This window comes from Syngnathus leptorhynchus, chromosome 10 (assembly GCF_054491065.1).
Source record: "Syngnathus leptorhynchus isolate UIUO chromosome 10, UIUO_Slep, whole genome shotgun sequence".
Taxonomy (NCBI): Eukaryota; Metazoa; Chordata; class Actinopteri; order Syngnathiformes; family Syngnathidae; genus Syngnathus; species Syngnathus leptorhynchus.
In genome coordinates this window covers 10,878,390-10,900,554 of record NC_141204.1, presented here as the reverse complement: position 1 = coordinate 10,900,554, position 22,165 = coordinate 10,878,390, and the positions used below count along the sequence as shown (strand labels likewise).

Here is a 22,165-nt window from a genome sequence, read left to right as displayed (position 1 = left end):
AGAAGGATCAGTTTAAAGTGGCCAACCACTGTATAAAACACACACACATAAAAGCATTAACCAAAACACTCACAAAAGCTGGAACAATTAGGTGAAGCTGAGTGGCTTAGCTGCTAAAGGTGCAAGTTTTTAAGGTGGTCCTTCCATCCATTCACTGTAGCGCAATAATCATTTTGACAAGAAGCCAAGCCCAGCTGACAGGTGACATTAGATCTTTAAGACAGGGGTGTCGCACCAAAATCTGTGCTCCAATAATTAATGAAGATGAAGCACCCATAGGGCGGCTCGGTGGTGCACTGGGTAGCACGTCCGCCTCACAGTTAGGAGGGTGCGGGTTCGATTCCACCTCCGACACTGCCTGTGTGGAGTTTGCATGTTCTCCCCGTGTCTGCGTGGGTTTTCTCCGGGTGCTCCGGTTTCCTCCCGCATCCCAAAAAACATGCTTGGTGGGCCGATTGAGCACTCCAAATTGCCCCGAGGTGCGAGTGCGGATGGTTGTTCGTCTCTGTGTGCCCTGCGATTGGCTGGCAACCAGTTCAGGGTGTCCCCCGCCTACTGCCCGATGACAGCTGGGACAGGCTCCACTACGCCCGCGACCCCCGTGGGAACAAAGCGGTACAGAAAATGGATGGATGGAAGCACCCACATAAATGTAGTATATAGGCCACTGAGTTCCGACCTAAAACTCAGAACTGTGAGGGATGTGCTAACCTCCAGGGCAAGCTGCCACAGAATTTTAAACTCTTTTCTAAGACCTGATATGATGCAGTCAAGAGTCGTTTTTAGGGTACCATGAGTTTTAAATGCTCGAAATAAGATTTCTTAAGTGCAGGCGATTTTTGCCTGTCTGGCCCGAGACCCCCCTTCCTGTTAAAGACAATAAACACGTGTTCACGTGAGCGCCTCGCATTAAAGCACGACGAATGTCTCAAACTTGACGTCGGTCACCTTTCGCAGCCTTTAAAATTAACGCTCTCGGGGGCTGGGGAGAACTTTGAGGGCGAAAAACTCCCGTGAAGAATGGTGCGCCAAGATTTAAGCATGGAAGTAAGCGGAGGACGCCACTTAGTTGTGACGTCACCGGGGCAGTTAGCTCAAACCCAAGATGGCGGAGGTGAGCGGGCTGAGGAGCAGAGCTCACTTTGAGCCCAACTGTAAAAGCACACGATCCGAGAAAGGTAAGCGGTCTCTGCTTTTTCACGATTACTGCGTGCAGGCTGGACCCGAACACGAAACGCAATCGGCGCCGGATCTGTTCCTGGCTTTTGTCCTGGTTTAGCCCGCTCGCCTGTTAGCCTCAGACGCCGCGCGGCGTCCCGCGTTTGGGCTCGTTTTGCTTCGACACAATCGCAATGCTCGTTCAAGCGGAAAGGGAGCAACCTCCACAGCGATCGATAGTGCCACCTTAGAACCAAAGCTGCCCTCAAGTGAAAGCACTGTAATACGAGTCGGAGCCGGACACTCTAGCGTCTTGCGCGGGACACCTGTCCCTCTCCTCTGCCACTTTCACCTGGACAACCCAGGCGACCGCCTCGGTCCTTGGGTACACATCGCCGGGTTCCGCGAGCGATGTTCAGTGATGTATGATCTTGATGTATGTAGCGATCGAGCGATTGTGATGAAAACAAACACACTGCAAATCCCGGTCGTTCCACTAATAACCCTGATATTTTTACACGGCCTATTATTAGTACGCTCGCTGAGCATCCGTGTAACGAGGCTAATGTTTTGCTGCTTGCTTGGTCCACACTGTTGTGAAGTGAACCTACCATCAATGATTATTCTGTTCTGAGCCTAAGCAACTAGCAGCTTTATTAGCGAAATCCCACCACACACTGTACTGAAATTGTCAACTGTATTGTTTAAATGTTAGTTGGCTGACAAAACAACAATAAAATAAAACAACTCGTACAGTTTGTAAATATCTTATTATGCATGTTGTAGATTTGCACTTTAATCCAAGCTAACTGCTCTTATTGTGCACTTTGTCCTCGCCATCTCTCAACAGTTGCACATTTGCCCTGCTCACGTCCGGAGAGGCCCCGGGGCAGGTTGATGTTTTGGTTCAGCGCTACTGGCTTATTCATCCTGAAAAGGCTAAATCAGTTTGGTTTCTTATAGGGGCAAAATACTTTCACATACATATAGCTTGCTTTCTCTGGCCTTAAACATTTGAGACGCTTGTACACTTAATGACAGTTCACCTCGTTTTCAAAGCTAAGCGACCCAAAATGGGTCACGGTCGATAAACCACTTGAGGTTGCTGCTATCTCTTCTTGGGTGGACATCGGGATGTAAACGGGAAGGTTTGCACTAAACACCAAGCAGTTGACGTGCAAAAAGTAACAAGCTATTTGCTTCAACAGGTTTTAGTGCAAAGTGGGATTAAATATGTGGAACGTTGGTATTTAGTTGTGCACACAGGCGCCTCTGTTTCACAATCATTCATCTGAGTATGCACCAGCATGAGTCTTGCTCAGGATAGGAAGGAAAAGCTAGCTAAATAAAACTCTCTTGGGTTCTGTGTCAGACTGCCAGTTTTTGTTAGTCCACTTGGTTTTACAGAAGCCAAAAGCACTTTAACTGAGATCCTGTCGTAACAAATGAGACAGTGATCTGTACGCAAGCCCATCAAAGGCGAAATGTTGGGATTTGGGTTGGATCACTAACAATACAGTGAGTGACATGATCACATGGGGAAATTCTTTTACAAGCAGGAAAAGGAGCTTTAGTGTTGTTGTCTTGGTCGTTTTTAAAATCATTAACATTAGAAATGAAGTTGTCGGGAAGCCTTGGCAGAGTTTTTCAGTGTTGCAAGAGAAAAGCGCTTTATCCATGCAACTTTTGCCCCCCAAAAAAGTGTCCTAAGCAGCAGCTTGGCTTTGACCCCCATCACTGTTGTCGTTCAAGTGAGCAAATGGCCATTTTTGGAAGCAAGGAGCCAGTGTGGGGATTAAGAGGCTCACGTCGGTGCTCGCTTCTCGCCCGCTATGGTTAAAGAAAGCCATGCATGACGGACAAATTTGTCCTCATCTAGATGTGTTGACCTTTTTTAGTGTGCGCCCGCTCGGAAAAGCGGGCTGGTTAGCATCTGCTCGGCAAACGATAAGAAGGAAGGTGGCTAATTTTAGGTTGCCCTCCCGAGATGGGCGCACACAAGCCGACGTTCTCGGGAAGCGGCGGAGCAAAACACGGGCTCGGGCGACTCTTCAATTATGAACAATTACAAGCGGGGAGATGGAGGCATTACGCGCGAGGACCGAAGCATTTCAATTATTTACAAAGTCGAGACGAGCGGGACTGCCTGCGACTGCGGTAAGTGGATGGGCCGGTCCAACCTAATTTGCATGAGTGCTGCATTTGAATGGAAAATCATCTGGATTGTTTGACTGCGGCACTCCTGCGGTCCCATCAGTCAGGGAGACGCTTTAAACCAGGGATGGGCAACTAGCAGCTCAATTGATGCACAGATTATCTACCTATATTTTGTGTAGTATTTCAATTTTGTTAAGAAAGTCCTATGTGGCCCGTGAGCAGTGCTGATGATCAATCATGCTCCCCTCCATCATTTAAGTTGCTCAGGCCTGGCACTGTCCTTGGATTTTATGGTCTCGTGTCCTGTGTGATTTTCAGTGCATGGCTATTTTTGAATGTGGCCTAGATCCCCGCCTAAAATTAAAATGCAGTGAAAGTGAAAGTTCCATCTGCATGCTGTGCGGTCCAAATCGGGCAGAGCTAACCTGACATTTCTTTTTGTGGGAGGAAGGTGTCCAAGATGTCCCCGTGGTTCGACGCAGTCACAGGAGTGCTCTAGCCAGACCCGAGGACCTGGATGATGACTTGCTTCTGGGAAAGATGAACTCCGACTGGACTCCTTCACCTGATGAAGGCGTTCAGGAATTACAGGTTAGGAATGCGGATATCGGATGGACTCTTGTTGTCTCGACCTCACTGTTCAAGATATCCCGATTGGCACCCGGTCTGGTCAGGAAGAGGAAGAGCAGAAGGCCCGGCCGGTACAGATCCTGCTGGCCAACGAGGACGAGCACAGCTTTGAGCTGGACTCCGCCGCGCTGGAGAAGATCCTGCTGCAGGAGCACGTGCGGGATCTCAATGTGGTGGTGGTGTCGGTGGCTGGCGCCTTCCGCAAGGGCAAATCCTTCCTTCTGGACTTCATGCTGCGCTACATGTACAATCAGGTGAGACGGCCGAATGTCGCTTGAGTGATGTCTGTTGACACGGGTAAGAGAAAGTGAGACGTTGCAAGCCTGGCAAGCGGCCATGTTGTTTTTTTTACACTATGACAAAAGATTTGGAATGTGTCCTCAAGCACAACAAGTTTTTCCAGTCGTGGGAAGACATTTGAAACTATGAATTTCTCCAGTCATGACAAGAATGTATCATTTATAGTTTGTTTACGGTTCTCCTCGCAGCAAAATAAGCAGTGGATAGGCGGTGACGATGACCCGCTGACTGGTTTCACGTGGAGAGGAGGCTGCGAGAGGGAGACCACAGGAATTCAAGTCTGGAATGAAGTCTTTGTGGTGGACAAGCCGGACGGCAACAAGGTAGTCCCTTGCGAGGAAAGGACGGATCTTTGATGAGAGGAGGCGGCGGCACGGTCACGCTGTCGCTGTTTCAGGTGGCTGTCCTCCTGGTGGACACGCAGGGAGCCTTCGACAGCCAGTCCACCATTAAGGACTGTGCCACGGTGTTTGCCCTCAGCACGATGACCAGCTCCGTGCAGGTTTGGTTTGTCCTAAAAAAATGAAAAATGGAAATCAAGAACCTGCAAATCACGTGTTGCATGTTTTCTCAGGTGTACAATCTTTCGCAAAACATTCAGGAAGATGACCTGCAGCATCTTCAGGTTGGTGGTGTCATCTTTAGTTATTCCCAAAGTTTACTTTCATTTATTATTTTTTCCCCTTCTGTAGCTCTTCACGGAGTACGGCCGCCTGGCCTTGGAAGAGGTCTACTTGAAACCTTTTCAGGTGCTCGCCACACACGCATTCTAGAGTATCCACATTTGACACCACCAAACTATTGTTTTCTGAGCCGAGTCTTGGTGTCTTGTTGAAACGATATCATCTGTGTTCATTAGTCCCTCATGTTCCTCATTCGGGATTGGAGTTTCCCCTACGAGCACGACTACGGCCTGGAGGGAGGCAACGCTTTCTTGAAGAAGCGCCTGCAGGTGAGACTGGCCTGCTATGCGATGTTTGAAGAGCCTCTGGGGGAGTGGGGGTTCCAGCGTGACTGCCGTGCACTCCCACAGGTGAAGCAGAACCAGCACGAGGAGCTGCAGAACGTCCGCAAGCACATCCACTCGTGCTTCTCCAACATCGGCTGCTTCCTGCTGCCTCACCCGGGTCTCAAGGTGTCCACCAATCCCTACTTTGATGGCCGGCTGAGAGGTACAGTCGGTGAACCGCGCGTCACGTTGTGCGCCGGATGGACTGCATCAGCCGTTTGTGCGTTCCAGACATTGACGGGGACTTTAAGCGGCAGCTGTCGCAGCTGGTGCCGCTGCTCCTGGCCCCCGAACAACTGATGGTGAAGGAGATCGGCGGAAACAAAGTCACATGTCGAGATCTTGTGGAGTACTTCAAGGTAGAGATCGGGCAAAACAGAAGATGCAACTTTTTGCCTTCTCTCGCTAATGTGAACTGGGACATCCTTCAGGCGTACATCAAGATCTATCAAGGTGAAGAGCTGCCTCATCCAAAGTCCATGTTGCAGGTTTGCCGTGCATTTTTTTTTCCACCTGTTGTGTTGCCCCATAAAGATCGGCAATCACAATGTTTGTTTGTTTACTGTTTCTCAGGCAACGGCAGAAGCCAACAACCTGACTGCCGTAGCTGGAGCCAAAGACATGTATAGCAAAAACATGGAGCAGGTCAGAATGTTTGTCAGGCCAGAGGAATGAAAACGTGACGTGCTTGATTGGTAGCCCTTATCATGCTGGCATGCCCTTGCGATTAGAAAATGCCTTTGTAATTTGATTAATTGTGCAAACTCACCTAAGGTTGCTGTGGAATTTCAGGTGTGCGGCGGCGATAAGCCGTACATCGCCCCTGCCGACCTGGAGCGCAACCATGATGAGTTCCGAGAGCACTCTGTGCGCTACTTCCGCTCGGTGAAGAAGATGGGCGGCGACGAGTTCTGTCAGCGCTACCAGAACCAGTTGGAGGCCGAGCTGGACGAGGCCTTCGGAAACTTCTGCAAGCACAACGACGGCAAGAACATCTTCTACGCGGCTCGCACGCCCGCCACGCTCTTCGCCGTCATGTTTGTCGCCTACGTGGTGTCAGGCGTAACGGCCTTTGTGGGTCTGACTACGCTGGCGGCGCTGGCCAATCTGCTGATGGGCTTGGCGCTCTTGTCGCTCTGCGCGTGGGCGTACGTCAAGTACTCTGGCGAGTTCCGCGAGGTGGGAACCATCATCGATCTGGTGGCAGAGACGCTGTGGGAACAGGTCAGTTTGGTTGCACGCATGACTTGGACCTTGTTTGTGGTTTTCCTTTCTATCCCATCATGCATTTGAAGGAAAATGTTGTTGACATACAAGCAACTCTTATTTTAGGGCGTTTCTTCCTTATCTGGCGTTCGCTTCCTGTCTTTTTTTTATCTCTTTTCTTCCACTTCCTCCCACCAGTTCCCTCCATTTTCTTCCTCTTTCATTCCGGATGATCCTTTTTGGATCTTTCTTCCGGTTCTGGTGGGTAACTGCTCCTCTCCCTCCCCACTGTGCTTCTCAGGTGTTTTCCAAACTTTGCAAGCGTGTGACGAGGAGCGTAGCGTGGCCGGCAGCGTGGCCCGCCGCTCTCCTGGCATTGGGAGCATCAACAAAGGGCCGGGCGGTGGGGCTCTCGCCCCCCAATAACAACTACCGGCAAAGGAAGAGCCACTAAGGCCGCACGTTGTCGAGTCCACACTTTTAGCCGTTTGTTCACGTTGGAGTCTGTGGCCACGCCCACAACAGGATCTCACGGTTCCTATTGCTCTTCTTCTTTCAGTGTCTTGTGGTTCGGACATCCTATCAGTTGGATTCAGTTTTTTTTTTTTACTTTGCGGATGTTTTGATGCTGTGCATGCTCAAGGACCCCCTCCCTCTAATTTTATACTTAATTTAATTTAACTTTCCTTTGACTGCAATGTTTGTGGACACTGTCACTATTTGTTCCTCCCTAAGCGTTGCTCACTATGTGCTTTGCCCGTTGCAGGTTCTCAAGCCGCTCAGTGAACATTACATGGAAGACAACGTGCGGCAGACGGTGGTCAACTCGCTCAAAGCCAGCCTGACTGAACCTGGCGGCAGTGGCGGCGGCTCGTCTTCTTCACAGCAGCAGCAGCAGCAAAACGCCAAGTTAAAGACGCACTGATGCACTTCCCTCATCATTATCATCATCATCACCACTCTTCCTCATGTGTTTAGAACTGTGACGATTAGATCAACACCAAAGCTTGCAGTGGCCTTTTGCCAAAAGACAATTTTTCATCACCATCCTCAACAATGGATGCAAACACGTTGCCTTGAAAGCACAACTATTCCCAACGAGGTCTTCAGGAAACAAAACGGATGGCAAATGAGAGCATTGTAAAGCTGCTGACTTGACGCTCCATTGGTTAAGATGCGTTCGTAACCTCGTGGCTTTGTCATCGATGGAAACTGTATGGGCCAGCCATTGTGTTTGCAGTTCAGAGCCAAACACCATTACGTGGTTTGTAGTCCAGTCCTGCATGGTGCTCAGATGAGCATTTTCAACTCTGCTGCCTTTGGCAACATTGCACTTAGTGCACAATCCAACTTTGGCTTTTTCATAGGATTACTTAATTTGGTCCCTGACTGACATTTTGACATGATAAACCAATTAAAAATGACACTGAGCAGGTTTTAAGGCTTTAGTTGGCTCTTTGCCCTAGGTTCCCCTAAATTGTACATGTTTTTTTTTTCAACATTTTTTGGTTTAGTCTTCTTTGTCCACTTGTTTTACTAATTCATAGAAACTTAATTTGTTCCATGGCTGACATTTTTGACGTGGATGTGACATTGATCAAATTTAAGGCTCTAGCTGGTTTGGCTTTCAGGCTAAAAGGCTCCTACTCTCCATGTTGTACAACCCCCCCCCACCACCAAACAGAGTTTAATTTGCCTCTTAGCTTAATTCCATGTACTTTGTCAATGACATGTTTTGCTATAAAATCCCCTTAATTTGCTCTGGTTGACATTTTAAGACAATTAACATCAAGGGAGTTAAATGCTTAGGCTAAAAAGGCTTTTCTAAAAGTTGTATTTTTTCATGACAACATAGGTTTAAGGTAATGCTTCATCTACATTATTAATGTGGTAAACTACTATACAATGATGATCGGTTGTCGGTGTTCATTATCTAGCCTCCTCGCCTCATATCAAATTTAAAGCTTTAGCAGGCAGTCTAATAAACTCCCAAAGGTTCTTTTTTTTCATAGGGTCTTAGTTTGACAGATTAAAATCCCATACGAGTAAGATTAAGCAAATTCAAGGCTTTGGCAGGTTAGTATACTTTACACTGTAAACTTTACATTTTAGTCTGTGAAGTTTACAGACTAAAATGTTTACCTCGCTACTTCTATTTGTGCTAATCAAACCTAGTTAGTTGCGACTTTCCCGGCTTAGTTGAATAAAGCACAGGTTATTTTGTCATTTTTTACCAACGGTGGTTTGTAATAGTGTTAAATCGGAATACTCAATGTGAACTTTGCCCTTTAACGGTCGTACCCCTTCGATTCTCAGGAGCCAATAAGCTAGTATAGTAGCCTCATTGAATCACCTCAAGCGCCAGTTTTGTTACACAATGAGCCTGCATGTTAGATATTTAAATAAAGCTTGAAAATGTTTTATAGTGAATCAAGCTTGTGTGTGTGCTTGGCTCAATTTACCTGTTTGTTGTCGTCGTGTTGCTGCTGTAGAAGTTTGAGCAGGTGTATGATGATGACGCCTGATAATGTGATTGGCTGAGTGAGGCTAAAGTGTGATGCCTGTCCACCTTTTTAAAATCATTTTCGGTAATTTATTTTTGAATAAAGTGTTTACCTTGATTAAATCCTTCCTAAAGGTTCATCTTCGTCTGCGCTTTTCTTAAAATGTGTCAGATTTTGGCTGATTAAGTTGCGATACTACAAATGACCAATTGAGGGAGCCAAAGTTTTAAAAAATACTTTAATTGAATTGTACTTAAAGACGTAAGACTCCTATACACAAATGTTGCGCTTTCAAAGCTTTTTCTATGTACTACAACTGACCACAAAAAACAGAAAGCCAGACCAATAATGAAGTAAATGCTGTCTTTGGCAATGATAGAAAAATAAACTTGGCAAGTTCGTAAAAATGTACAAAACCACTGGATGAGAAAATTGCAGCAGTGGCCTATTGCATGTCAATCTTGCAAATCCAAGATTGTCCACGTTGATCCACGTTGTAATCTTACAAAAAATAATTAGAAAAGTTATGGGAATCAATTTGTAAAATGGAGGGGACTCCCAATCTACACAGAACATGACATGTTACAGAATAAATGTTTCTCATATTACCACATCTCAATGGAGGGGACTTCCAATCTACACAGAACATGACATTTTACACAATAAATGTTTCTCGTATTATGACATCTCAGTTAAAAATCTTTTTCCAAATATTTCCAATTCTTATAACTCAAAATATAACTACTTCATTTTCAGATCGCACCCCGTTTTTAAGTTACTTTTCTTGTAGGCTTACAAAAAAAACATTTGTTTTGATTCTTGGGTGTGGCCTTAATTTACTTTGGTGTAAGCAAATAAAAGAAAACAGTCAGAGCCTCAATAACAAAATAATAATGATAAAATTATGTCAGATATGTAAGTTATAATGGAGGCTCCTCATAACAAATGGCCTGTCAGTCTTCAGTCGTAATGAGAAAAGATGGATAAGATGATAAAAATGAAAGTTACCAGCTCGCATGCTAGGAAACAACCAGTCAGGCCAACTGTTGGTTTTTTTAAGCTTATATAGTTGCCATGGTGAGACAGAAGGAGGGGGTCCTCTGGCCTTACCCTCAGCAAAGTCGTTCTATGGAGATGGCAGCAAGTAAGAGAGGATGGCATTACATGTGTGTGCGTGCTGGTTTTTAAGTCGGCCATTCTAGATGATGACGCGGAAGACAAAGGAGATGGCGGCCCCCAGCGCCAAGCCCAGGGACAGAAAGAAGGCCATGACGGCCCCCGCCGTCTCTGCTTCGTGCTGCAAGACTTTCCTGTACACGCACACAACATTCACTTAGAACCACAACATAACATTGCTAGACACAATATTTTTTACACTGTATAAAGTGTGAAACATGTAAAACCACACAGTATCCTGCTGTATCCAGTGTCTAATCAATTTTGATTAAAACAAATAGACCCAAAAAATACATTTTAATTAGTAGGGACTGGTTATCTGCGTGTCCGCTGTTTTTTTTTTATTTTGCGCAGCATTCGGCGTTTTACTCACTTGGGTCCGAAGCACATGCAGAGGCTGGCCAGGTAGCCGTTGGAGAAGGAGAAGAAGATCATGAAGATGATGTACCAGGCGTCATGCAAGAAGAATACGGGCAGGTTCTGGCGGGGCTGCACGTTACACAGCATGAAGAGCGGCACAAACACCAGCCGCGCGCCAACTAGAGCAGGAAGCCACAGGCTGTCCTTGCCAGGCTAAAAAAAAAAACACAGACAAATTATATTTCTTAACTCAAAACATTCGTGAGTAAGCAGATATGCAACCAATAAGCGCTTTCCACCCAAAATGGAGGTTGTTTCCCTCACACCCTCAAATATATAATAAAGACATTTTTTTAGTGCATCTGATTGATGGAAGTTGAATACTGACCCACAAGCAGACGGCCGTCAGACTACGGCCAGCCCAGTCCATCACGTTGAAGAGGAGGAAACACGACACAGGGATGAAGTATGTTTCTAAAAAGATAAACTCCTTTGACATGGGTGTCGGACACAACTTTCTATTGGTATTGACAAAATGGCTACAAGTTCATTGCCAGTTTGCTCGATAATTATCATGCGTCAAAGTCGAAGATTTGTTTTAAGACAGTTGACAATGTGGACTCACCCCAGCTGCTGCCGTTGGCCACTGTGGACTTTACATCAACGGTGACGGCCGGGAAGGTCCCGATGGTGACGGTGAAGATGAAGCACACGGACAGGGCCATCACCCAGATCTTTATCCGCAACATCAGCAACATTTTTTAACACTTGCAAATGGCATTCTTGCTATACTGATTTTTTTTTTAAGCGCTGCTTTTATTTTGATAATAACCACGATAATTAGATTTTCAATTATAGAGGCAGTTTTGGGAAGGTAACCTCTATAAAGGTCCTCTTTTTTTTTTTTTTACCTTGCGGAAAATTTGGAGCACAGACACGCCCACTTTTTTGTCATCTTCTGTCACACTCATCACGGGACACTTCTCAGCATTCTCTGTGGGACAAGTGAACGCCTCGCTCTCATTAAATACGCACGGTCAAGTGAATAAACAGGACAGTACCTTGTTTGAGAAGGTCCATCCTGTTCTCGTCGTCAGTAGACGGCTTGGATCCGTTGCCCTCCATATAGTACTGGAAAAACTCCTAAGGATGACCATCATAACAGCAGCTATAATGGGACACTCCAAGCAGCGGAGAGCAAAAAAATAATTTTGTGAGGCCTCACCATTTTGGGCAGAGTGAGGTAGGCGACGATGGCGATGAGAATAACGAAGCAGGCCGTAATGAAATAGCCAAAGGCGCTGTCCCGTAACGCCGAGCCGGCTGCCGAAACATAGCGTCTATCACCATCCATTTAAGACAACAACTTCCTAAATGTGGTTTTTGATTTGACATTCTTGAGTTGACACAACCGAGTTGGTCCACTCTGTTGTCTTTGGTGTTTGCTGTTGTGTGTGTGTCGTACAGGCCAGGGCGCAGATCATGGAGAAGGCGGCAAAAGTCCCGGCGAGGCCTTGGCCGCTCATGATGGGCGTGGTGTAAGAGGCGGGCAGGATCCCCGCCAGTCCGAACAGGCTGCCCTGCAAAATCGCCCCAAACGCTTGGGGTGGGAGCATCAGGAGAGAGTGTTAGTGTTACCCCTTCTGGAGTCATCCAATGGCTGATCTGAAAAGTGGACCTTCAATTTGAGGAGGAAGGCGACGAGAGGACAAAATCCACTCCTAAACAATTCATATGTACACATTGAAATACTAAACGTCAAAGCGTCAGTATTGCGCAAGCCCTAGTATCAAAGATTTAGAGCCAGGGTCTCCTCCTCATCTAAATCAAACATGGCGGAACGGCAGCTTGCTCGTCCGGCTGCGCCTTCCAAACAAACACAGTGTGAGATCGCACACTATGCAAGGAACCCGGTGATGCCGAGCTGCTTGTTTTCACTAGGGCCCAAAACATGTGGAAATGATCACAAAGAAGGGGGCGGACCCTATCCCAGCTGACAGCCGATGAAAAAGGGACACACAACGCTGTCAACAAAGTCTAAGTAGCATAACACAAAGATTATTATCTGAGATTCAGACGGTTTCCAGTGCTGCTGTTTTGGTTAGCAACAGGATTCAAACCTAACACATCAATGATGCCTTAGGGGGGACTCACAGTTGATGAAGACGATCTTGATCATGGTGAGGGTGAAAAAGGGCAGAGGCTCCACGTCCACCTTGACCAGCAAGGCGGTCACCAGGAAGACCAGCAGGATGACCGTCAGGCTGCCTGTGATGCGCAGCTTTTGAGGGATCCTGAGCAGAAAGGAAAAGAAACAAACGTCAATATTTAAATGCTCAGCTACGCTGTGGCGTTTAAGAGGAGTCGACGTGAAAAGAAACATTCCAGGGTGTGTCTAGCTACAGAAACAAGTGCGGTTCTCCTAATCCGACCAAAATTAAAGTAAACATTCCCCACGCACGCACACGCTCACACACACATACATACACACGCACACGTCGCTTGGGCGTTGGTCACCTTTGGTGGATGAAGGAGTTGATGCAGGTGAAGAGCAGCAATGGCACCATGGCACACAACGTCATCACATTGTTGAACTTGGACTCCAGCACGTTGCGGGTGTCGCCGCTGTCCAGCGTTCTGTTGGCCGTCTGATTGGCGGAGAGCTCGCTCGGCGGGTCCTTCAGCCTGCTGGTGAAGTACTGGCAAGAAATGACACATATTGTTGCCAATCTGACCATAGAGCCAGACAAGAAGAGGCTCTGTGTTTTCCTCTTCTTGTGCCTTCATTAACCGATAATCAAGTTACAATTTTAAACAAACATTTAACCTCCCTTGCAGCTCAGTGGAGTAACGCTGAAGGAATTGGGCTGGACATGGCACCCACCGCAGGATGTAAACTACCAGATGGGGGGACCACTATCATTTCCATCTTTGTGTGTGCGTCTGCGTGCCTGTCTGTCTCTCTCGACCCACCCACCCCGCCCCGGGCATTATCAGCCCCAGACTTATGGCATACCATGGTGGCCGTCATGAAGAAGTTCCATGGCAGAAGAGTTCCCAAGCCCAGGATGAAGAATATGAGCCACACTGCATTGTATCTGACAAAAACACATCATGTAAAGTTCAATTTTTGTTGGAAACAGGCCCAATTTTTGTTTTTTAAGGCTTTTGAAAGTCCACATTGGTTGAATTAAGGATCCATCGTTTAGTGCCCATATGTGACCAATTATCGGCTGACTACCAAATCATGTCATATTGAACTGCATGTAAATCCAACATTTAAAATGATTTCACTTTAAAAATAATTTCAGAGATTTAATCTGCATTCTTATATTTCTAAAGACCAAATTGTAAGAGCACAAACAACCCAAATTATATAACAAATTATTTGTATTATTTTTTAAAGGTAGCGTGTTTAGTTTTGGCTTACTTGTCTTTGGGTGAGTTCATGGCAGTCATGGTTGCTGTGCAATGGGTCAGACAAGTTGGGGCTTTTGATCAAGACGGCGCAGCGGCTCTGAAAACAAGAGATAACGGTCAATGCACCGCGGCAAACGGAGAGAAACAGTTTTTATCATCAACGGCCAGAGATGCATCCCTGTCCCAAATTGTGAGTATTTGAGCTAGTCAACCAGTCAAAGTTCAAATTGGACACGGAAAGAACAAACATTGTTGCTTTGAACCAAGCAAAGAAATGCTGCAATGTAGCAAACTTACATAAGTACGTCAACCATGCATGCAGAGCCACCAATAAAGCCTTGATGTAAAGAGCCCCCCCCAAAATAAAAAATAAACTACAAACCAAGCGGTCTCCTGTAGCGCATGGCGTAAAGCAAACTGCTCTGTGATGATTTGTTTCAACAAAGCGGACTCTCTCTCTTTTGGGGACGTGCCTTTTTTTCCGTTCCCCGCCTTCCTGCGCTAAAATCCTCACTGTCATTTTTTCCATGCCGGCCTTCCTTTCGATTTCTCCCTCCATTAAGCAGCGCGTTTGACGTGTCGCCTCAAAGCATCGCTCAAGGTGCCCCCCCCACGACCTTCTCCTCATTCTTCAAAGGCCAGCCTTGTATTATTGATGTACCGTGACACAGCTCTGTTTCTGCCAAGACAAGTCGCGCTCTCAGTGATAAAAAAATAACTTTTTCCCATTTTGATTCAATCAATTGAACAGTCTACCCCGCCTTGCCTGGGATAAGCTCTAGATCACCCGCTAAGCTAATGAACACGAGTGCTATGGAAAACGGATGCGTGGAACATGCTAAACATTTCAACAACATGACCGTATTGACCGAAATGAAGCTCAGCAGACTGGAAATTAGTCGGAAGCAATGGAGTGCACTCCACTTTGACCCATTCACATGCCGTTAATCGACCGCCCCCACTAGCATGTGAGTCGCCTGCAGGTTAGACCTAGCTTACATTCAGTACATGTGAGTCTCTCTTTGACAAAGCAGTTTATCTAAAACAAAGCAGAAGCAACATATCTTCTCTTTTCAGTGCCATAACTTCACAGCACAGCCTCAAATCCAGCTAAGCGTCCCTCTTTTAGGCTGACATGAATTGCCGGCCAGCTGGCATCACTAGCCTTGCTGTTAAAATGCAGCACACACTTTGGAGTCTGCGGGCTTGGCATCTGAGCGACAATCAAAAAAAAATCCTCACCATTTGATTGGGTACGAGTGCGGTAAAAGAAGAGCGCTAGATGCTACTGTGCGTTCTTTGACGGTCTGCAATCGAACAACTGTTGGCAAAAGGTCAGTTCTTTATAGAGCGACGACACGCTTAACAGTATTGACATTTATAATGACCGCACTAAAAGGCCACTAAGTCCACATGCGCAACACGATTGACGAAGCTGTGCTTGACTGTTATCACAAAAATATCAGACTTTTGAAACCATTCTCTGGTCACCTGTTCGGAACTCGTTTGGGCAAATTCCCTTGTAGGAGTTCCGACAGGCGACGTGGCAAACATAAAAACGCATCAAACAATAGAAAGCCTATTTTGCATCTACCCACGTGAGAGTTTTGCAATTTAGCGTCACCAGAGTGTCAGGCGTGCCAACCTTCCTCTGACTGGCGCTACGACTTTCGCAAACATGAGATGTTTCCAGGTTGTTTGTTTTAAGTTTGTCATATCACCTTTTGGCAAAACACGAATACAAATTATATTGCCCCAAATGTATTGAGAAACTGAGATTTGACTCAGTCAGCCTCAACACAAAGATGCATTCATAATGCAAATTTATTTTTGAGCTTTGTTTTCAGACTCAATGCCCCCCACCCACTGTCAACCCCCGCAAACATTGCCTGTCTATCAAACACAATTGGGACAAAGCCTATCTTGTTTGTTGGTTCAAGCGAGTTTGAACTGGTGAAGGCATGATGATTTAATCACTTTGTTCATCATGATTAAATCAATCAAGGGTGTGTTAGGAACTAAAGTGTACCTCAAACATGGGAATAGTAAAAAAGATTGGATAAAGGGCATTAGTCTTAATCAGAATAGGCCACTTGGATTGCAATGTAAATCCAGCCAAAGACGGCGCACAAATAAGCCTTAAACATGAGTCAACACATGTGGCCAACACATAGCCGGGCCACCGCCGCTGTCTCATCAGCTGTTCCTCCCAGCAAAAAACAAAGACGCCATTCTGACTCCTCGTCCTCGCTTTGGTCAGGTCCAGCATGCTCAACGGAAATAGCACAGGCATGTGTGACCAGGCGGCCTGCCAGGAAGGCGTGCACGTTGCTCTTTACACCCGATTCGTATCAGGACGCCTTCACGTTATCTGGTAACACTTGTTCTAGAAAACGATGGCAGATTTGATGAGGCATTTCCTTCTCGTTCAGCCCCAGTGCCGTTGAGTAATGGCTTTGCAATTTTTCCAAGTTAAGTAGGTCAAACCTTTTTTTAAGTGCGATAAACTAGAGAAAAAAATGGCAGCAATAGTAGAAGCAGAAAGCACGCACACGTAAAGTCACACAAACATGAGATTGCCTGCAGGAAACATAATCTGCCACTGGATCGTCCTCGTGGTGCTTTCTCTTTCTCTTTTCTCTTTCGCTTTTAAATAGACGTGAAATAAAAAATGTGAATGATCAATATTCTTCCCGGCCTGACTCTCAATTTGAACTTGAGACGTTGCCCACAGCTAACAAATATCTTCAATCTGCCTTCATCATAACCCTGAGCTCTCAAGAAGGGAAAAAATACCCTAGACTGGGGAAAGATGAGAAACTTATGTTTATTCAATTACTAGCACAAACATGAGAAATAATAAGCCTGATTTTTAATCGGTACTGGAGTACACACACACTCGTACATTTTCGTCAGTTTCACTATTTATATTACACAAGTGACAAAGGTCAAGTACAATCAAGGCGCTGTCAGCATTACGGCTACAGCCAACCGCATGGTCGTTATTACTTTGTTACATGCGAACACGAGGGAACTAGCAAACGACTAGCCGAGAGAGTTACGAGCTTGGGGCTAAATTTAATTCGCCGCAAACAAAAGGCGGCATGTCAGCTCGAGTGTCACCCAAACGCCGGTGGAAGGCGCGCCGTCCTCTCTCCTCCCCTTGCTATTATTTCACAACACGGCACCCACGCGATAAGTCCGCGCTGTCAATTGAAACTAAATAGTGCCAATTTCGCGTATTTGTCAATGAATTAATTCAGTCATTTCTGGATGAAACGGCGAGTCTTTTGGGGGAGAACACGTTTGGATTTGAGATAACACTCGGGACTCGTAGAGAATGACATTGTGAAGAATCGTGGCGTATTAAGTTTTGTTGAGCGGGAAAAAAATTGATCTTATCTTACCTTGTCTGAGGACCGCGTGGACTCCTGTGTTGTGTTTGAGCACGCGTGTGTCTGCGAGTGTGTTGCATGTGTGTGTGTCATCAGAACGAGTCGAGCAGCGCAAAACCGCGTTGCGTTCAGGGACTCCTTGGAAAAGCCAATGATTATCTAGAGTAAAGACGCGGTCCGACGACGCTGAATTAACCAGCACCAGTTTTAGCAAAACTTGATTTCAAACGTCAACCGTGTCGAATTACACTAATATTTTAATACGGTGCAGAAAATTGCCTTCCCTCAAAATGGTGGCATTGTTTCTGAAATGACTTGTTTACTCTTGTTTGTTGCTGTAATAGGATGTAGAGATTAACAGGCAAAAAGTTTAGAAATTCACATCTGACCCCATTTTATGTATTTTATTAGTGTTAAAAGTATAAATAAAAGTATAAATAACGTTTTTTCAGTTCAAATGTGCTTTTCCTGACATCCAAAACAAGCCAACGCCTGAAAAACAGTTACATCAAACACTGTGGGCAAAACAGCAGTCAACATGATGAGTCATATCATCTGTCCAAACTGAACCACGGTCATTTGAAAACCCAGACTATTGATATTTGAAGTAAGGGAGCATACACACAAGTGTGTGTGAGCTTATATTGTTAAGCCCATACAAAAATATTACATTTTCTGGTAGGCCCTATGAGGCCCACGGACCATGTGTTGCCAACCCTTGCACAAACACTAATAATGTCTCTATTATGGTTTGTTTTCCTAAGTGTCTGTGAAAAGTGACACAAGCGTAGCAACGCGTCATATCACAAGCGTCTCCACCAGAGTTGTTTCTGACCCGTTTTTTTGCGGTCAGGAAGAGTGTCCGCCTCCACCGTTTGCTCATAAAGCAGTGGCGGTCGTTTGCAGACATCCACAACCGACGCTATAAAAAGCCAGGCTGTGTTTTTTTTTGGACAAGACACCGTCTGTGACGAGAGACTGGCGGCGGGGGCTGGAAGACTGTGGTGGCACAAAACTTTCCAAAATATTGTTCTCACTCTGTGGTTTTCTTTAATTCCTCATGGAAAAAGTAAAAATAGCAGTGACAGTTTCTGCTCTTCTAGACTTGAGGAAACCGAAAAGTCTCATGATTGCATTTGCACTAAAACAAGCAATCAGCACCGGATTTCAAGCCATCAACCAACAAGCGCCTCTCTGACCACATAGTGAGATTTAAGAGGAGGAATTTCAGTAGATGGCCTCCTAAACCTCTAAATGGCAGCTAAGTGAATTCCGCCTGAGATTAAGAATGGTAAGGGATTAAGTAAACAAAAAGACGACTCCAACTCAAGGGAGGTCCGAGAAAGTGGGAGCCGTTCTTTGTCTTTCCTGTCAGATTCCCAATGGCGCGCAACTTTGTGGATGGTCACGAGCCAGTACGCATTCCCTGTCACGCTGCAAGAAATGTCCCACTTAGAATGGATTTCTCTCAATGCAGTGTCAGGAAGAAAATGTCCTGAGATTGACCTTTGCTACTTCAGGAGTGACTTGAGGGGACCTTGTATCCATTTGTGGAACACTTGTCCTCTTAAAATAAAAAAAGATATGAAATGCGCTTTTTAGACACGTGCACAATTTGAAAAACAGGAAACGACGGAACGGACACCACTTCCTGTTATGATTTCTAGCCAATATTTTTAAATGGCTCCTTATTCAATTTTATTTAAATGTTTTACTTAATAAAAATGATTTTGTCTGTATTTTTTCATTTTCTTTTCATTTCAATGAAAATGTTTAAAAATCTATTAAAAATTGACATTTCTGACCGTGCTTGAAACTTTTTTTGTCTGTATTTTTTCATTTTCTTTTCATTTCAATAAAAATGTTTAAAAAATCTATTAAAAATTGACATTTCTGACCGTGCTTGAAACTTTTTTTGCTTTTCTCAATGTAGGAATGTGATGTTCAGTCCCACCCAAGTTCTCGTGGGAAAAGGTTGAAAAGTGCATAGATAGTGTTGATGATTACTTCTACTTTTTGAGAAATGCACAGGAAATAAATGTTGAAATGGCAGTATGACCGTTGGACCATTGCCGATTGAAATTTCTGACCGCATTTGCACTTTTTTCTGCTTTTCTCAATGTTGGAATGTGATGTGCAGTCCCACCCAAGTTCTTGTGGGAAAAGGTTGAAAACTGCATAGATAGTGTTGATGATTACTTCTACTTTACTTCTTTTTGGTGATGATTACTTCTACTTTCTGAGAATGCACAGGAAATAGAAGTCGAAATGTGTGTGCAGCTAAAACTCCATTGACGTAAGCCTGGCTTCACACCTCGCCTACCATCGGCGTCAGATCAGCGGAGAAAAGGCGTCACCTTATTTTTCATTCCTATCATACTTTCTTATGAAATGGTGGATACGAGGCGGCAATAACGTCAAGGACATTCAGGACATATGATTAACAGGCAATAAAAATGGAGATAACTCGCAAAGAGTACGCAGTCTTGCGAAAACATCCCAATCAGTCCTTTACCTACTCTTTATTTTTCTCATATGAGCAGCTGTCGGCCATGATGATGCTAAAGCAAAGTAATCAAGGAGACCGGGGTGCGTGTTTGCACCCCAGTTGCAAATTCGACCGATGGTATCGAAGCTGTCGGGTCAGTGTCCAACATGTGACCTGTCACATGTATGGGAAGAAGTGAAGCAGGCAAATCAGCTGACCGTGCAATACACAAGCGTGCATTTGTGTGTTCATGCTCCTTGAAAGTGCATTAGGGTCTAAAATGAGGTCCTGAGCCTCAAATGCAATTTCCTGAGTGGTTTAGCTTGTATGTGTCTTTGTCTGTCTGTGGCTCCACTTTTGTGTTATGTGTTTACTGTCGGTGTCAACTGTTACTCCCTGTCGGTTTCTGCTCCCGTTGTGCATTTCCCCGGTCTCATTGGTAGGCTCACAGTCAGTACGTGTTTTTATGTATCGGTCCCTGGTCTGAATGGACCTTCTGCCCCTGCCCGTTGTACGAAAGCCTCTGCCTGCTCCGTTCTGTGTCTCTGTCCACCCACCTCCCTTCCCTTAAAAAATGCTGGTCCAAGCTGCATTTGGTCAGCCTGCTCCACTCATTCCGGACACTTTGACCCCCAAAAAAATTCAGTTTCACTTCGTCAGTTCAGTAGAGAATTTGACCACTGACAAAAACAAAAAACAAAGATGAAGATAATGTCTTAAAAAAATATTCCAGAGTAATGACTTAAAAAAAACAAAATTCATCACACGTCTTTTATAAAACAAAGCATTATTCATTTTAATTGTGCACTGACTAACCATAACCCTAAATCACCTCTTTTTTTTAAATCCCCAATCTGGGACCCTCACAGTCCCCACGGAAGTGTTTTTGTCTACAGCGGGAGCCTGAGAACGCTGATTTACATAACGCAGTAGTAATTGCTTTTGGTTCAGCGGGGCCTATTTTCACAATTCTTTCATGTGCGCCCTTGCTGTGCGCTAGAGTGCCTGTCGGTTCTGCGGTGTCATGCGGTCACCTGCTGTGAGGCGACATCCCCGCAGAACCAGAGGTCAGCGTTCAACTTCCCACGCAGCTATCACAACACACGCATTTTCCTGCCTTCAGGCGCGCGACGGACGCACAGCGGCAGTTCTCGGCAACAGACCGTATCACACTGCAAGGTGTGTGCCGGCTGTGGCTCAGGCAGTAGAGTGGGTTTGTTTAGTAACCGGAGGCTTGGCGGTTCTGTCACAGTCACAGTCGTGTGTCCTTGGGCAAGACACTTCACACACCTTGCCTCCAGATCACCATTGTAAATCAGAAAATGTTCTCAATTGGCTTACTTGGTAAAACACTGAATAAAAAAATATAAAATAAAATAGGCAGACTTACACGTGGTCACACATAGATCCATACGCTGCGTGTTTGTGGTTTGCGTGCCCTTCGGCTGAAAAAGAACAATAAAAATCCGTATTCATGCATCTGAAAAAAGAGATCGGGTATGCGTGGTTCAGGTTGTGGGGGGGATGCCAATAAATAGGCTAGCTGCTTATATTGGGATTATGCTCACTAAACTAGCGGCACATGATCATCTTCACACGGACAGCTGACATGGACGGACGTAAAATGGCAAAATATGGGGCTTGATGGAATTTTCCATATTTTCCTCCTTTCCTTCTACTCTGAAAGAAGTCTGAAAAATAAAGTACATATTTTGTATAGGATATATAGCACTGTCCTTGAAATAAAATTAGGTTTGCTACACTTTCTTCCCCTTGTGTGATTTGCTTCAATTATATAATCCGTGCACATGTCCTTTTTTTACCTTTCACACTGTTGTTATAAACTAAGACCATTGATTCCAGCTTGCATCCTTGCAGTTTGCATACTTCTACATTTTGTTAGGATATGGATTTTTAGCTATTGATCTGACTCCAAATTGCGATCAACACTTAACACAAGTTTCTATGTCCCAATCCACACACTGGCGCACCTAACAATTTTGCGAGTTCGTTCTGTCAAAGAGAAGACCAGTAGATCAATCAGACCAAATTTACCAAATGTTTATTCCTAACAAAGCGCACTAATACAGGCCTGGGTCCCGGGTCCCTCACACTAAAACTCGTGCGTTTTTGTGACCACCAAAAGACGACACATTCTTCCGGGTTGCCCAGTTTTAAAGAAACACAATATGAATATTAAAGCATGCAAAATATTGTGTGATGATTGGTCGATGGCCATCTCCTCCCCGTCGAGGTGTCAAAGTCAAAGTCCGCTTTATTGTCAATTTCTTCACATGCCAGGCACACAAAGAGATCGAAATTACGTTTCCCACCGTCCCACGGTGACTAGACAGTACACAAC

At 45.3% G+C, this 22,165-nt stretch overlaps 2 protein-coding genes across 3 annotated transcripts; one reads left to right on the top strand and one right to left on the bottom strand.

Moving 5' to 3' along the window:
• Nucleotides 1-964: 964 nt before the first annotated feature.
• LOC147050396 (atlastin-2-like) lies at nt 965-9,101 on the top strand. Of its 2 annotated transcripts, none has more exons than XM_085921465.1 (14): nt 965-1,178; nt 3,767-3,906; nt 3,990-4,199; nt 4,434-4,568; nt 4,643-4,747; nt 4,820-4,870; nt 4,938-4,994; nt 5,105-5,197; nt 5,279-5,417; nt 5,486-5,613; nt 5,686-5,742; nt 5,828-5,899; nt 6,047-6,478; nt 6,762-7,213. In XM_085921465.1, the coding sequence occupies exons 1-14, from the start codon at nt 1,106-1,108 to the stop codon at nt 6,912-6,914; spliced, it is 1,845 nt and encodes a 614-aa protein (XP_085777591.1). In that variant the 5' UTR covers nt 965-1,105; the 3' UTR covers nt 6,915-7,213. The 2 variants fall into 2 exon arrangements, with proteins under 2 accessions (XP_085777591.1, XP_085777590.1); XM_085921464.1 differs by lacking the exon at nt 6,762-7,213 and adding an exon at nt 7,227-9,101 and having other exon boundaries at nt 971-1,178.
• Nucleotides 9,102-9,188: 87 nt separating this feature from the next.
• LOC147050395 (equilibrative nucleoside transporter 1-like) lies at nt 9,189-17,484 on the bottom strand. The gene is made up of 13 exons (XM_085921477.1): nt 17,328-17,484; nt 13,931-14,017; nt 13,517-13,598; nt 13,018-13,199; nt 12,655-12,794; nt 11,966-12,100; nt 11,726-11,823; nt 11,562-11,643; nt 11,412-11,494; nt 11,126-11,234; nt 10,889-10,974; nt 10,514-10,713; nt 9,189-10,274 (listed from the first exon to the last, which is right to left on the bottom strand). Exons 2-13 carry the CDS (start codon nt 13,957-13,959, stop codon nt 10,163-10,165), a joined length of 1,338 nt encoding a protein of 445 aa, XP_085777603.1. The 5' UTR covers nt 13,960-14,017; nt 17,328-17,484; the 3' UTR covers nt 9,189-10,162.
• Nucleotides 17,485-22,165: the final 4,681 nt, after the last annotated feature.